Below are 17,241 nucleotides of genomic sequence, written 5' to 3'. Positions count from 1 at the left end.
GCACTATGTTTTGGGTATAATACTAGTGAAGTATCCTGAGGGGATCTTATTAATCTTATTGAGACAGAGAGAGAGATTTATAAAGGGTAAATGGTTGTGTTATATGAAGCTCCAAAACCAACAGACGAGACAAAATATAACTGATCACGTCCATAAATAATACTGTAGTAGAAAATTGGATGTGAACAGAAATATAAAGCTTTATACTTTCCCTTTAAGCTTCAGTTAGTTGGTAAAATAAATAGTGCCACATTATATAGACTACTGTATGTTATTTAACAGGATGGTTAGACTGAAATCAATCCAGGGAAAAATCTATACAAAGTTGATGTTGATGTTGTTACTAATCAACTATGACTCCAGATCAATAGGTGGCAGTAGTGCGCTTGTGTTGTTTGCTGACAGTCATTAAAACATAGAAAAAGAGGAAGCAGGAGGAGGAGGAGGAGGAGGAGGGGGAGGAAGAAGAAGAAATTGGAAGAAAGTGGGAAAAGGAGCAGGAGAAGAAGAAGTGGCTTAAAAAAAAACAACACGGACACTTGGCTGTCTGTGAACAAACAAGGTTACACAGTTATCTGACAGGTACATGTGACGTCTGGTTTGTTTGAATGCAAATGCAAAAAGAATTTGCTTAAGTTACTTATTGGACTCATCCGGTGTCCAAAACATATCTTGTGTTGCTGGTGAAACCTCACAGGAAGGTGAAACAGGCGTTAATATGAGCTCGGCACAGCTAACAGCTAACAGTTAGCTACTCGGGCGGTTAGTTAGCAGCTGTGTTGTAGTTTTTTATCTTAATCTGAGACCTTATTAACTCAAAATGTTGTCTGGTTAGCCGGCCAGAGGCAAGCTAATTTTAGCCTCTGTCTGTCATCCTGCCTGCCTGCTTCCTCATGCTAACAGCCTGGCCGTCTGCTAACATTAGCCTCCTTTACAACAGCTGGTTTTGCTGTCAGAGTTAAATTAACATGAGATTTGTCACAGGGCCAGTTCAACAGACAGGATTGACCGTGCTGTGATGGCTGGTTTTCCGTTTTTGATCGGTCTTAAAAGGTAAAAACGTTCGTTTATGCAGCCCGTCATTTCGATACTCTGTCTCTCTTTGGCTAACTGAATTAGCTTAGCCAACAACAAAACTGTGTGTTTGATATTTATTATATATTTAAACCTTCTCTTAGCTTCTTCATGCACGTGTTCAGGAAGGTTTGAATCATGTAATGAACTTCTGCCCTACAGTTAAGGTCACATAGCTGCAGCATGTGTAAGTTAAACTTTGATGAATGACATTTCCTTCAGTCGTCTTTGGTTTAATCCTTATCTGAGGAACAACTTTAAAACCTAGAAGCATGTCTCATCTGTGAGGAAAAAAACCTTCATGTTAACTTTTAAGTTCTGGCAAAACGTCTAGCTACAAATCTGATCTGTTCATTATAGGAGTCAGTGTAAAGTAAAAACAGTTTTTTTTGTCCCCATTTATTTTCAATGTATTGAATTCACAGCTTTTCTCTTGCCTTCAAAGAGCTTTGTTTGTGTTTTTAAACTGAAATCATACTATGCAAATTTAGTGTTAATTTCATATACGTGAAATGCTCTTTAGATCTGTAAATGGAAATTGTTTTCATGATTGACAAATTGATTTTCAGCTCATTGTTTAGTCTATAAAACGCGAGAAAGTAGTGAAAAATGCTCGTTACAGTTTTCCACAGCCCAAGGTGACGTACTACAAAATTGAAAAGATATTCAGTGTAAAATAACACAAAACAGAAAAAAACTGCAAATCAGAAGCTGGAACCAGAGAGTGTTTGACACTTTTTTCTTGATAATTGACTGAAACAATTAATCTATCATCAAAACTGTACCTAATTAATTTTCTGTCGATTGACACATTCATTAATGAACTTATGGTTTCAGCTCTACTGCTCCTTGGTGAACAATATGTATAAAATCATCCATGATGGTAACTGTACTGTTATATCTTGTTATTGATATACTCTGTGATACGGTACACTTTCTGGAAATTTAATTGAACATTTTACAGATAAAATAATCTGATGGGAATGTCTGTTTTTAACTAATCCAGTGAATGAAATGCCTGAAGAAGCACAGTTATTCATCACATTGTTTAATGATTGATTGTATTGCTATAATTCAGTCTTGCTTCTGGATTTTTCAATCTTTCCCACTATGGTCTAGTAATCTTAGAGAAGTTAAAAGAATAGTTACCATGGTGGAAACGTTGTGGCAAAATCTCTGATCCTTGATAATGAATACATGTAATCATATTGCATATCCTCTGCTTAACTGAAGTGTGCACGTAGGCGGTCTGTCATAACTCGTAACTATTATGTTGCTTTTCAGATATCTACCAGATCCACAATGTGAGCTGCATAAAACCCTTCTGACACCCTGAAGCGGCTGCTGATATGGTGGACCTGAGACAGACCCTCAGGAGCCCCCAGCCTCACTTTTTTATGAGAGTCTGGGGAAAATGTTGCCACAGATTATGGATTTAGGATATCATCTTCCATGAGAATCCATTTTCACAGCTCTTCAACCAAGTATCAGTGAGGAACATGGAGAGAGAAGCAGCTGAGAGGGAGATGGACGGCGTTACAGACACTGACGAGGAGATCTCTGATGGTGATCCCACTTCAGTGACCAATTCTAGTCAGTGGGAGGCCAGAGAGACTGAAGATGACTACAAGGATCAGGAGGATGAAACAGCCTATCTCAAATCTAACGCTCAGGACACCCCAAACCCAGCCACTCCACAAGACTCTGGAATAGGTGAAGCAGAGTACTGTGGCTCGCCAGAGGCCAAAGAGGATACCGAGGAGGTTTCAGATGGATTGGAGCATGAGGGCGCTGAAGGTCATGAGGACTCGCAGGTTATAAATCAAGAGGAGGATGAAGCTGCAAAGGAACAGCAAATGAACGGGGAGTCTGTTTGGAGGAGCGGGGGAGCTGGACGGAGGTGCAAACTGAGGAGCAGTGGATCAATTTCAGAGCAAAGCAGTCAGAGTTCATCCAGTGCTTTTTCATCTTCCTCCTTTCAAAAAGGCAATGTTGCGTCGAGCGGCGGCAGGCACAAGCAGACCCGCAGACGTAACCACCACCACCATCAGCAGAGCCGGGGCCGCCGGCGGACGGGCAACCAGCTTGTCTTAGCTTTCAAGGAAATGCTGTCAGAGTCTCTCAGCTTCTGGTGCATCTCCTGCGTCCACATGATGATTGAGATTATTGTCACATTAACTCATAATTGTGGAGTCGGTGTGGAGACTGGAGGGGTGAAACTTTACAACTTTGGGCAGCAGCTATTTGTAAAGATCACAGATATACCAGGATTGAAGGCAGATGCTAGTCGGATTTTGAAATGGACTAAATGCACTGGAGCAGACCTGGCGGATAAAACTGTTAGGTCAGTCAAGTGGGTAAAGACAGCTGCCTTATCTAGTTTCAGACTTTTCTGTGCTTTGGTTATTCTCGGGTCCCAGTGGCTAAAGGGTGCTTTAGCCCGGCTCGGTGGAGAGAGGGGCAAACGCTATTGGACAGCTTTTCAGGAATCAAGGTTTTGGAACAGGGTGGTGTTCTTTCTGGAGAGAGTTCGGAGCCGGTTCAGTAGGGATGGCCACACACAACCGTCCACCCCTGAATCACCAGGCAGAGCAGGGAGAAGCCAGCCAGGCCAGGAGCTGGAAAGACTGCTGGCGTTGGCTGAGGTCCCAGAAGATGAGCTTGACCCCTTTACAGTGCTCGGCGTGGAGGTCCATGCGACTGAGACCGAGCTGAAGAAGGCCTACAGACAGCTGGCTGTCCAGGTGTGTGTGCCGTGCATGTGTAAGAGTCAAAAGTATTAAAATATTACTATTGGATGCCTTTAATAATGACTAATAAGTTGTATGTGAGACGCCTTTACTCATGCAACCTTTTCCTCTGTCCTTTCTCTTTTAGGTCCATCCAGACAAGAATAAACACCCACGAGCTGGAGAGGCATTCAAAGTACTGAGGGCTGCCTGGGATATTGTCAGTAACCCTGAGACACGACGAGAGTATGAGTTGTGAGTGCACAGAAAGTGGTGATCACAGGACAAAAGATACATACAACTAAAAAATGATAAAGTTGTTGCAACAAAAACGTAATTATTTAGTAGCCTGTTTTAAAAAAAATCTTTCAATATTTTGCCAGTTGCACTGAAACTATAATTATTTCTTTAGCAGTTTAGTCTGGTAGAATTTATTATTCTCACTCTTTCTAAGCTCTACATTCATTTTCTTATCCTCCATTTGTAACTACTCAAAGTCCAGCTGGCCTTGTATTATAGTTATGTTCTGACTTTAAAATAAGTTTCCTTCACTTTCCATATATGCACAATAGTAACATTTCTATTTACAATATCTATCCTACAAATAAATTACTTGAATATTGTAGGTTTGTTGTTTCTTTTAAGATGATTCTTGTTAATTAACTTGAAATTGAATATTGATTAAGAGCGTGTTTAATATTTGTAATGTTATGACCCATCACCAAGCAGTCTGTTTCGTCCCCACACAGGAAGCGCATGGCGGCAACTGAGCTCTCCAAGTCCATGAATGAGTTTCTCACTAAACTGCAGGATGACCTGAAGGAAGCCATGAACACAATGATGTGTACCAAGTGTGAAGGCAAGCACAAGTATGTCACCGCACACCCGACCTCACCCAACTGCATCGGTGTAAAACGTTTCCTCAGCCTGAAGTTAAACATTACACAGCTGAATCGTGTCATGTGTATCGCCGCCGTCATGTTTCCTTTGTGACCTGTTTTGTGTGTGTGTGTGTGTGTATGTACAGGCGGTTCGAGATGGATCGTGAACCTGCTGAGGCCCGCTTCTGTGCTGAATGCAACCGTTGCCATAGCGCTGAGGAGGGGGACCTGTGGGCGGAGTCTAGCATGTTGGGCCTACGCATCACGTACTTTGCCTGTATGGATGGCAAAGTCTACGATATTACAGGTGAACGTCAGCTTTAGTCCCGCTCATCGATGCCAAAACATGAGCTCATACATTTTTACCAGCTTCCACACACTTTCAGATTATTTTTTAACCATAATTTATCTCTGTGTGACTTGTTGTGATGCTTGTGTGTTTCAGAGTGGGCAGGTTGCCAAAGAATAGGCATTTCTCCCGACACACACCGTGTGCCGTATCACATCTCCTTTGGTTCAAAGAACAACAGCAACGCCACACGACACAGGTAAGTCCCCTCAGGTGAACGTATCATCTGTCAGCTCTTCCTCTTGACATTTTGCCTCAGATTCATTCAGAAGCTGATTTTGGCTGATAGTTATGTAGAATTTGACTTTTTAGAACATCTGTGATGGTTTTCCTGTTTGTAAATATGAAGCAAAGACCAACAATAGACTAGAGTCTTACTTTTGGGCATGTGGTAATATGAAGATTAATCAGATGATTTTTTTTATATATTAGTTGCTAAAACTGTAATGTGTAATGGTATAACATGGCACCCCAAAATTCCCAGAACTGTTAAAAAAAATCTGTCATTATGAATCTGTCAGTAGTATCTTTACAATCCTCCTCAAAGTAGTCATCTCCTCGAGATGTGATACACTTGTCCCTTTGCTGGAAACATTTCCTGTAGTCATTGTTTGTCTCTGTGTCCAGAGTCGTCTTCCTGGATTTCTTCCACAGTGGCAATTTTTTTCCCCTTTCAGTCCCAATTAGCAGCAAATCCGATAACTACACCCTATTCCCGTGCTATTGATGGCTTCTGGGAAATTTTGGGTCCCCTCCCCCTCCCGTCTATTTCCAAGCTTCCTGCTGTGGGTGGTGTAGGAGAAACATTTGCGTTGGGATAATAATAATAAAAGAGATATACTTTATGGTCAAATTGATCATTATTCCATTCCAAATGTCTTCTTTCTTGTCCCTAATTTACTGCGCTCATATGCTGCTGCCACATGACCATCCAAAGAAGCAGAATGTCAGTAGCTAAGCAGCAATAAACAGTATCATTTAACTTGAGACAAAAGCTCTCTGAACTTTCCAATGTTTACTTTCAGGACGCCCTCAGAGCACGCCACAGGTCCAACCAACCCTGCAGACTTGCAGGACTTCTTCAACCGCATCTTCAAAGGAGGACCTCCTAATGACATGGCTGCCAACGGGGGCTTCTTCCCCTCAGGTCCACCCCCTCATCACCCACCTGGTGCCGGAGCGCCCCCGTTCTCCCCTCCGCCAAGCCAGACGGGTTTCTACATGCCGGGGGGTCAACGGCCAGAGTCCAGCGAAACGTGGGCTGAAAGTGGCAAACCGCCCAGAAGGAGGAAGAAGGTCCGCAAACCCTTCCAGAGGTGAAGTCTGCTGACTTCTCAGTGCAACAACTTAGCAACACAGGGACACAATAAGTAACGGCCATGTTTGTCTTTCGCCTGCCTGTTGGCATGCCAAGAAGGCTGCGGTCAGATCGGTCAGAGGAGAGAGAGACTGGATCAAGAGGAGGAGCCGGTTCACTGAGTCTGGGTATTGAAGGAGGGTTTAAGAGGTGGCAGTGACGGTGCTTTACCTCTCAGTTCACCTTACTGTTTGTTTGTCTTTGAGACAACTGTAGCCTTGGCATTGAAATCCTCATCAGGATGCTGTAATGAAACGTTTTCCTTTCATAATTTCCTGCCAAATCCTGCGATGCATGATTTATTCACCTGCATTTTATCACTTCAGTTCTCTCACTTTTGTTGTTAATGTTTTGTGTAAGGTTAGTTTAAGACGTTGGAAGTGACAGATTTATGGAGCACCATAATCAACATGAAGAATATAATGATCCGGGCAGCTTCACTGTGTCATTGTTACTCATGTTTAGTGGCTTGTGGATCTGCTTCCAGATCCAAGAATAAATCCAAACCAGCCGACTCAGCTAAATTAACAAAAACATCAGACTTGCTGAAATGTGAAGTATTTTTTACCATCTGCAGAGTCATTTCTGTACACAAAGCAGCACATTTTGAAAGGCTGCCACGGTTCTGTTGTTAAATTGGTCTGAGAGTGACCTGTTTTCCCAGGAATATCAGTGGTGTGGTTCTCTGGTAGTAACCGTGCAGACAGCAAGAGAAGGCAAAACAACATTTCTGTATACAAACCTCAGTGGACGTCACATGCAGTCAACCTCCAGCATTAAGGATCCATTGAGACAACTGGCATTTATTTTTCCTACTACTTTGCATTCATATAAAATATAACAACTGGATTTTTCTATAGTGGAGAAATGACAAATTCAAAGAAACGGTTCATTTTCAGTGTTTAGATATTACAAAACCTCTAAAAAGGAAAAATATTCAGTTCCAGTTATTACTTCAAAATCTGGCCTTGTCACATCTGTTCTCTCAGACTCAGTTATACTAGAACTGTATTTGTGTCATCATTACCAGAGAATCACATCTGCTTAGTGAGACGCATCACAAAAGAAGATAGTCTTTAAATGATAGGCAGGAGAAGTTTGATTTGAACATCTTGGACGAGGCGAAGGTGAACCTGTGATGTAATCGAGATGTAAAATCTAGACATGAACAAGTAAAACTAATAGAAGGGCTTATTTTGTTGTGAGATACACTGATACAAACGTGCTAAATCTGCTTGCTGTTCATTGTTTCAGCTCCAGATTGACGATAATTACATCGCAGGTTCAAGTGTAACAGCAGAGATTAGTTCAGTGGTGATCTTTAATGTTGAACCCCGGTCGAGCTGCATTGAGAAGTGATGCCTTGACATTTTGAAATGTTGCTATTTTTCTCCACCAGGGTTTAAAAGATGCAGTAGGATTGAGCCTGTACTGTCCCCTGTTGATCTACTGTATAACTACACATCTGCCTTCTGATGTTTCATTGAACATGTCACAGCTGATTGACAAAGTTTAACAGTTGAGAGCCACCTGAGTCTTAAATTAATTGATGCTAAGTTGACATAAAAAATTGTGCTTATGTTCAAATATTTAAGCAGTTGAACTGAATTTAAACTTGCAGTGCTGTGTTTTTTTTTTCTATCAGCACTGTTTCTCTTTTTTGGTCATTTTGATCATTATGTTATAGTATATAATGTTGCAGTTGCAACAGCAAATTATTATAGTTGTTCAGGCTGAAAAAATATAGCGTTCCAGTTGTCTACATTTTTACACCATTTTTCCTTAAGGGTGTTCTTCTGGTTTAGTGCAATTTTATGCCAGCTATGATGTGTTTGGGCATTTTAAGCCATGACTTCTGCACTCATTACAAAAAACCCTTAAAAAAAAATTAATTCAGAATAGGAGCGCTTCCCCTGAACGAGTACAGCTCATCACATTTGTTTCCAGCCATCCTGCTCACTTAGACTCAAATTTATCTTTTTTCTAAGCTGTGGTCTCCTCTATTTTGGCTCCTGGCTGCCTGTAATTAAAGAAAAACTTCCACCTGGGCAGAATTCAGCTTTCAAAATGTCAATGTCACACATAAACAGAAAATCTATTTAAGGGCAAACAATTGATTTCCTCTTTCTGTTCCCTGCATAGCAGTATGTAACAACATGAAGCAGTCTCAAAACTAATAACTGGTTATATATCGGGTTTGGTTTCTTGATATGGTTCTTGCATAGAAATGACATTGTTATTTTTCAGCGTAGGTTAATTTAAGAAAAGTTATTGTTTACACCTGATATGTGAAGATTGTGAGAGTGTAGTGAAACGGCAATTCTTGTGTGATAAGGCAATTGATAGCAGCTATTTTTTTTTATATTGACTTTTTTTTTTTTTTTTGGTTCTTTTGTGTTAATTTGCACACCCACCCCAGTTATAACATCAGAGGGCTTTTGAACAGTCATCAGTGATTTATCCTGAACCAGACTCCTCCAGCTGCAGCTGAGTAGGAGGTGTAGCTCACTCGGATAACAGCACATTTGCAAATCAAGTTTGTTTTTTTTTTTGTTTGTTTTTTTTTGGTAGAATTAGAAGTTTAAAAGGAGTGACAAATTTTCAAAACCATAATTTGATTTGCATGACCGGTTACCACTCTGGAGAAATGCCCAAGTATCAGAAACATTATATGGCATTGTGATGCATAAATGTGAGTTTGTGTGGTAGCTTTATAAAGGTGAGCCTTTGTTGTCCATTTAAGCAGGACCTTAAGTTTGCCATGTTTCTCTTTATGTGTCAAATTGCTTTTTTTCCCTCCTGTATCTATTTGACCATTTTCCCAGACATGGATCAAGCAGTTGTGAACTAAAATTGGACTAAGAATTGATCAAATTAAGGTAAAAATATTCCTGAATTTAGGTTTTTCTGATAAGGACTATTTGGTAGTTTAAAGATTAAAAAGCAATGCCAGAGCCTTGAAGGCTCCTCAGTGGGGTACTGGTTAAATTCAGATTTACTGGTGGCAGAATGAGATAAATCCAGAAAAATGACTTGGATTAGTATCGCTTTTTAGTACATTTATTAAAGATTTGTTTTCAATTTGTGCAATTTTTCTTCTTACATACTCATTAAGGCCTTGTTCTTATCCGCATTTTTTAGACAGTTTTTGTACCATGATATAACTGTCAAAGACTTCCTTCACTCCGTGTCTAGGAAACTGGACCCACAGCTGTAACCACGATAAGCAGAGCGCGTTGTTTTCCACACGTCCACCTTGACTTGAGAATGTACAGTGCTGTATGTTAAAAAGGTAGCAGTTCGAAGTCCAAGAAGTCAATGGAAGAGCCAACACTTCAGTTGTTTTTTGGTTTTTTTTTGTGTTTTCATTTAAAGTTTTTTAACAGAATATGCAGAAATATTGCAAAAAATATCTGACAATCATCAGGGTTTTTCGTAGGGAGTTATGAGGCGAGTTCCCTGGCTGGCAAAACAGTTTTAAGATTTCACTGTTGGGTTTCTTTCCCCCGCTTTCTCTGGTTTTCAAAATAAAGATGATTTCCTATATGCACAAGGTTTGTTCTGTTTTGTGCTCAGTACATACAAATCTACAAACAAACATCTTGATAAGAATTTCCCTCTGAGGAGCTTAAATAGGTCCAACTCCTCAAAGTGGCGCAATATTTCATTTTACTGTAAACCCAAGCTGAAAAGGGCTCCCTGTGTCATTGTTTTACCTCAAATGGCTTTTCCATTCTCTGACCTTATTAACTAATGGTGCTATAGCCACGGAAAGAGGGCAGGACATGTGTATCCCTCTGCTCCTTACAAGGAGTTGTTTCAGAGAGGTGCAGATTCCTGCACACAGCCTGATTTGAGTCTCATTCAATCACTTGACTTGTTTATAACAGATTACAGGTTAAATAGGGTTTAATTAAATGATTAAATCTTTTACTTTTCAGCTACAATTTGAATTTACATCCAGGAAACATCAGACAGAAGCAGTCTTGTGACGCCACGTTACCTTTCCTCTGGCAGTGAAGCGTTCCTCAGCTGTCCAGCAGTGAGCACTTGTTTCTTCTCACTATGATAACGTCTATTTATGTAGACACACCGTTACAAAGCTTAGCAATATTTAATAAATGCATACCAGGTCTGGGTTAAACACAATTCACAAATAAAGTTTGTTTTAGCTGCTCGGAGGAAGAGAAATGATCACTCATAGATGATTATAGTCAAACTCCAAAAAACATTTGTATGATTGTCTAAACTTTCTGCTTCCATCTCGCTGTCCAGTGTCCAGTCCAGAACCTCCCGTCCCATCAAGATGTACACCAGTTGTTCCCAGACCTTCTGTCATCCGTCATTTTGATCCCTACTTCCCAATGTGTCATTTCATTGCATTAATTTATGAAAATATTGGGAACGTCAACTGCATGTTTCTTTTCCTGCACAGTTTTTCTACACACAAAAAAATGTCTCTCTTGGTTTATTGACTATGAACTTGAAAGAAAGATGATGCTTTTGATTTGACTGACATGTTTGATAAGCATCACCTGTTTTTCTTATCTTGCACTTGTGTGTCGTTTTGCTTTCTGAACCTGAACCTTGATTTTTTTTTTTTAAAACAATCAAATGAATCAGACTCACTGAAGTCACACTTGAAGTTCTGTTTAACGTTTCTCCCCCTGCGGCCGACCTCCAGTTTGGGAACAACTGATTGAGACTAAAGAGCAAACTGTATTTGCAAATATAGTTTGGCTCAAACCTGATGTTTACTTTGTCATATATACACTTGCATATATATCTGATTAAAAACAAGACAGTATTATTTATAATTAAAATATTTCATCCTATGCTCCCAGCTAACTTTCCTCTAATATAGAAAACATGAATATGATCATATATGCAACAATAAGTGCGTCAACTTGTGTTGATTACATCCACTCTACAGCTTGCCTTTCAGAGCGCTGATGATGCTGCAGAGCTGAGAACAGTCTCGATAAGCCACCAGGCCTCCGTGGTTCGCCCAGCGGTCTGCACCTTTAGCCTCGATGTAAGGCTGGTGATAGGTCAGTTCTGCCTGGTGATTCTGTGCTGCAGAGCTGGACTGTAAACTCCTTGTCAGGTCCGCCACTCCCCCTCCGAGGGCTCGGAGCAGGGCATGAGGAGCGCAGGAGTCCCACTTAAAGGTGCTTCCCTCTGAGAGGACGTAGACGTCAGCCAGGCCCTGAATGACACACAGGATTTTGTAGCCGGCTCCGGAGGCGTACATCAGTTTGTCAGGGCCGCACAGCGAGGTCAGGGTTTCCTTCACCACCTGCTTCTCACTGGAGCTCAGCACCGCCGACAGCCCTCGCCCGCCTGCAGGTCCGTCTTTGGGCCGAGACACTGAGCAGACATTGACGTTGCCGAAGGACACACCCCAGAAATGCTTCCCCCTCCAGCTGTGAACACAAATAATCAGTGGTGAGGTGAGAATATTTTACTTAAGGGGGAAGAGAAAGACATCCTCACAAAAGTCAGTTTCTAATTTCAAAAACATCTCAGATGCGTTTCACAAAGGTTCAGGAATTTCATTAAGTCGTGAGTGTCCTCATCATCTAAACACTCCCCACAGTCTGATGATTGATCTGACATGTAGGGTATCTGGTTGCTTCTCAGTTAATGTTTTCCAGATCATGAATCTCAAAACAAAAACTGAGCTTACAAGATGATCTCTGGCTATGTGAGGTTACGTGAAAGAGATCCAGAGACAAGTACAACAGAATAATAGGTACATACAGAACAGATACACCAAAGACATTGATATATACAGTGTAAAGGGCTGTCCATACCAAGAAGGATAACTATAACAATAACTATAACAATAACAATGTGAGCATCTACACTTATAAACGATAATTTTCTGTAAACAGTGGTGCCAAGCATGCGCTGCATGCTCTAGCTGTGTCGGCAGCTTAGAAAAATGGATATTGATGACTTGTTACTGCTGGACGTTGCACAGAGAGAGAAAAAGAAAACCAGAAGTGTATGGGTTCACAGGCGGGTGGTGATTAAGTGTGTTACTCAGAAGTATTTCAGGACACCAGTTGCTGTGATGTTCCAGTATTTACAGAACAAACTGCACCGACTGACGGTAGCAGTGATGCGCAAAAGTGGACAGATGACGAGCTTTTGTTGCACTGTGGCAGGGACACATGGTATGAGCACCAATATGAAGCCTGAAAGGGTCGCTAACTTTGTTGTTTTTTTACCGAACAAAGTTTCAGCATCATTGTATAATAAAGAGAGACAAACCTCTGGGTTTCATTCTCCTCCAGTTTCAGTCCGTGGTGAGAAAGAGCAAAAACGCATTAAAATAAATAAATTTAAATAAATAAAGTCATTAGTCAGTTTCCAGAATTAAGATGATATATGGTGGTTTTGAAGTTTTACTTTACTGGTTAAGGGAATGGATTTTGATTGGCTGTCAGTGTTTCTATCGTTCATCAAATCACTCTGAAAGTGATCCCAACTATATTGTTCACCACTGTCGTTGTCGACTCCGCCATCCACTTGAGTTAGAACGATTTTTAAAACTATATATTTATACTAATCGTTGAAGTTGTCGTTCTTGGTGTGGACGGCCCTTGAGACCCTTCCCTTTCAGACATGCATGCATTTTGTGGTACATTTGTGTGTCTTTGTTAGACATTAGTAGTAGAGAGATGAGGGAAAGAGATCCTCGGCTGTATTCAAACCAAGGACACTGTGTTTCTTAACCCCTAAAGTTAAGACACTGAAAGTCACCAATGATGGTGATTTTACATATTGGTCTCATAAAAAGAGACAGAAAGCAAACAAGTCATGTTTTTGTAACAGTCACAACAACCATCTTACTAGATCAGACTTAGTAACCTTTCTTGACAACAGCACAAGGCTGAATTGAATGTCATCACACACACACACACAGAGAGTGAACTTTAAAATTTGAGACTTGCAGCAAAATTTAATCTAAGACTAATGTGAGGTTGTGTATTTCTAGTACAAAGCTAAATAAAAGATAAATTAATAAGACAGTCTCATATGATTTTTTAAGAGGTCGTGACGTTGTACATAAATGCAGTGAAGGCTGGTTGAGTGTTTCTGGCAGCATCCACAACTTCTGTTGTTCAACTTACCCTCCACCTGCTGGATCTTTGTGGTTGAACGGCTGGTTGATGACGCCCATGACGGGCTCTCCCGTGCTCCGGAGGTAAACCCCGATCAGAACCAAAGCACAGTGCAGACCTGAAGGAGATAGGTGGCCCTCCTCCAGCACCTCCTCTCGGCCCTCTATGTACTGGCTGGTGGCATCTTCATTAAAAAACAAAGAGACAAACAGACATTTAATGTACAGCTCTGCTCTCTGCAGCGTGCTGCTGGAATGAGGTCATTGCAGAAGAAAGGAAAACATCGAGCCTTTCACCTATGGGGTCGATCCAGATGCCGAGCTCGGAGGGGCTGAGGGGCACCGACAGACCATCTGTGTTGGCATCAATTGTTGCCGGGTCTTGGTGGATGGCGCGCGCCAGGAGAGACGCCGCTGTGTGGTTGCCGTCCAGCACAGTGGCCAGCAGTGTGGCAGTCTCCTCCTCTGTGCCGCACACTGTGACCGTCACACTCTCTCCTGCGTAACACAGAGTCAATGAGGTTTCATGTGATTACTTAACAGCAGAGCACAGATGATGATATTTACACAGTGAAATGCTACTTAAATATTAGCACAGTGACACACTGATGTGTCTGCTGTAAGTTCTGATTATTCTGGATGAAAGAACTCAGTCACAGTGAGGATCCAACGCAGATCATTAAGTCAAGTCTGTATGGAGGCCTTCTAGTATTGGTGGACTGATTATTATACAGCACTTGTTAATCTTGTGTGGTCATATTTTCAAACCGATAAAAACTGTCACCAGATTATTTTAGTTATTGTCAGTTTGTCTATTTCAGTTCATCGCTCTGAGCAGTCAGCTGTATCTTTGCATCTAAATGCCTAAAATTTGCTATGAACCACTTCCTTTAGTTAAATGGGAAGTAAGTAAAGGCACAGTGAAAACAAAGAGCTTTGTTTTCAGTGAAACTATACTGATTAAAATAAAGTCTAAAAGAACAAAAATCAGGGGCCCTTGTTGCATGTCATTCCCCATTTCTCTCTCCCCTTATTTCCTGTTTTCTCCCTAATGTCAACTATCAAATAAAGTCATAAAATGCTCTAAAATGCCTGATGCGCCAGATGGTTTGTTACACAGAACCATTTGAGAAGTCATTCATGGAAACTGTTTGAAAAAAGGCAGGAACTTTAAAAACATACTTGGCAGGTGATTGGATGAACCATCTGTCTAACACCATCTTACCTTGTGAGGCAGCCGGATTTGCACAACTTGAAGCCTGACAAGATGGATTCTCGTGTGATCTTGTGAATCCAGCTGCCTCACAAGGTAAAAAATTGCCCCCAAAAAAGAACAATTAAAGTCGATAAACAACTAATGTTTTGAACCTGAATGTCAGCCTTTGTAGAGAGCTTTTGCTCAAAGCTACATTCATAATGTTCCCACAAATTATCCTAACTGACCCTGCATATATGAGTAGTGGCTTTGGGGGAAAAAATGATCCAGTTTGTGCCCAGAATATCCCAGAACAACATCAGCTTTGACTTTAAAGTCATTCACATCCAAAATAAACAAAATGTAATGTAGTGTTTATCACTGCAATACCGCACCTGCAAATCACTGTGTAATATATATTTGTATACATTTTAATTCGTCTCTCTCTTATCTTTCTCTTCTCTCTCTCCTGTTTTTTTTTAATAATTGTTAATATTTTATTATATACTATCACTGGAACTAGAGCTTGAAGAAGCCAAATTTCACTGCCTTCACTGTTGCCATCTGCTGTGTTGATGTGCGTGTGACAATAAAAGCTCTTGAATCTCTTGTGTGAAGTGCAATATTAAATAATTACCAAGCCCATTTTCAAACTTGTTGGACTCCTCTCCATGGATGAAGCCGACCATCTCAGGGAACTGGACAAAGAAACAGGAAACAGGACATGAATAAAATGCCAACACTCAGTCCACTCACAGTTCATTTCACACGTGACACTGATTCCTCGTACCTGAGCGCCAACATCATGTCGGATCACCTCCTGGATCACAACATCCGCAAGTGTCTTGAAGTCCTGGACGAACTTCTTGTTCTTGTCATCTCCAGTTTTTTCTTGAACGAGGAGCTGAAAAAGGGGAGCCTCCTGCCTGCAGACCCGAGCCACGTCAGCCGCTTTCTCAGCCACCCGGAGCAGCAGCCTCAGCAGATCAGCCATGCCTGAACAGAGGGGAGGAAGAGAGGAGTTTTTGTCAGATCAGGGATGGAAACTTTATGTGTTTGTGTTTGTGTGTGTGGTCCAGGTATTCCTCATATTTGTGGTGACATAAATCTGTTTACACAGTCATGTTGTGGGGACTCGCCTCGCTTATGGGCACAAAAAGCAAGTCTCCTTGACGTAAATCATTAATTTTAGGGTGAAAACTTTAAAAGTTAAAGTTAGGCTTAGTTTAAGGTTATGTGAAGGTTAGGGTTAGGCATGTGGCGGTTATGGTAAACGCAAGTCAATGTAATGTCCTCTGAAGTGATGGAAACATGACAGTGTGTGCGCGGAAACATGACAGTGTGAATGTGTGGGTATGTGTGTGTGTGTGTGTGTGTGTGTGTGTGTGTGTGTGAGGCAGGTCACACTTGCACACACAGAGCTAAATATAGCCTCGAAATGAAATGAAAACAGGGCATTTCTGAAAAAAGATGAGCATGTGAGGGAAGGATGTGGTCTTTGCAGCTCTGAACCAACACAGTATCTCTTGCTTTAAGTCAAATGTCTGATGGACCAGCAGCTTAAAATCATTCTCCAAAAACACATCAATAATCCAAAATTTCAAATAAATATTTCAGGAAGTATGCAAAACTTCTAAAAAGTGACATAGTGGGAGAAAAAGCACACTAAGATCTGTGGAAAGTGATGACTGAGTGCCACCTACACACTGATGAGGGCTGTTAAAGTAGCTATATGTTCTCCAGGGGTGGAAACACGGGCGTATATGAAACTTAAATAATGCCAAATTTAGTTATTTTGAATTGCAGCTGCACTCAGCTGTACTTTAATCAGCGATATTACTGCTCATAACGTCCCAGTTCAGAGGTTAATTAGATAATGCAGCAAAGGAATTTAAACGCCAGGGAGCAAAAGTGCCGTGAAATGACTGAAATCTTACCAAAAAACCAGGTTACACTCTGCTTATTTTGCTCCCGTCTGTCTCTCTCGGTGTAGCTGTGTTCTCCTGTCCGACCTGCAGCCACCAAACACGGATAGTTCAGTGTGACGGGACCGTGAGAGGACGTCGAGTTTCAGATGTGCAGTAAAACAGTGGTATCAAGCTGTTCATTAACACAGATCTGCCTGCTCTGGTTTCTTGACGTCACTGCGAGTTTCCTAAGGAAGGGCGGACGCCCCTCTCTCTCTAGGCCGACAGCCACAAGGTCCAGACAGGCGCGCACCCGCACAGAGCTCGGTAACCATGTTGTTCAAGGTAAAGACAACAGGAAACGTAGCCGCGGTGCGTTCAAGTGCAGCTTTCCACGTCAGAAATATCACAATCGGGGATTTTACTACACGCTAAAAAAAAATTGGTGCTGAATAGCATTAAAGGTGGTTCTTTGGCTCGTAATAATAGGGGAACCGTTTTTGGTGCTATATAGCTTCTATCTTTAAAGGTGCTATAAAGCACTTTTGCCAAATGGTGCTATGTAGAACCATTAGAGGTGACATACAGCACTGTGTTGTTTTTACATTTTTAAGCTA

At 41.3% G+C, this 17,241-nt stretch overlaps 2 protein-coding genes across 3 annotated transcripts; one reads left to right on the top strand and one right to left on the bottom strand.

Annotated features, from left to right (window-relative positions):
• The first annotated feature begins 469 nt into the window (after nt 1-469).
• Nucleotides 470-9,943, top strand: dnajc14 (DnaJ (Hsp40) homolog, subfamily C, member 14). Of its 2 annotated transcripts, XM_042406139.1 has the most exons (8): nt 470-582; nt 985-1,053; nt 2,359-3,818; nt 3,952-4,058; nt 4,553-4,672; nt 4,831-4,991; nt 5,130-5,232; nt 6,059-9,943. In XM_042406139.1, exons 3-8 carry the CDS (start codon nt 2,574-2,576, stop codon nt 6,351-6,353), a joined length of 2,031 nt encoding a protein of 676 aa, XP_042262073.1. In that variant the 5' UTR covers nt 470-582; nt 985-1,053; nt 2,359-2,573; the 3' UTR covers nt 6,354-9,943. The 2 variants fall into 2 exon arrangements, with proteins under 2 accessions (XP_042262073.1, XP_042262072.1); XM_042406138.1 differs by lacking the exon at nt 985-1,053.
• Nucleotides 9,944-10,281: 338 nt separating this feature from the next.
• Nucleotides 10,282-16,956, bottom strand: inpp1 (inositol polyphosphate-1-phosphatase). The gene is made up of 6 exons (XM_042406140.1): nt 16,655-16,956; nt 15,508-15,713; nt 15,355-15,415; nt 13,820-14,020; nt 13,533-13,707; nt 10,282-11,816 (listed from the first exon to the last, which is right to left on the bottom strand). The coding sequence occupies exons 2-6, from the start codon at nt 15,709-15,711 to the stop codon at nt 11,318-11,320; spliced, it is 1,140 nt and encodes a 379-aa protein (XP_042262074.1). The 5' UTR covers nt 15,712-15,713; nt 16,655-16,956; the 3' UTR covers nt 10,282-11,317.
• Nucleotides 16,957-17,241: the final 285 nt, after the last annotated feature.

The sequence above is a fragment of the Thunnus maccoyii genome, chromosome 3, assembly GCF_910596095.1.
Source record: "Thunnus maccoyii chromosome 3, fThuMac1.1, whole genome shotgun sequence".
NCBI classification, from domain to species: domain Eukaryota; kingdom Metazoa; phylum Chordata; class Actinopteri; order Scombriformes; family Scombridae; genus Thunnus; species Thunnus maccoyii.
This window is presented reverse-complemented; position numbering and strand designations above follow the sequence as displayed.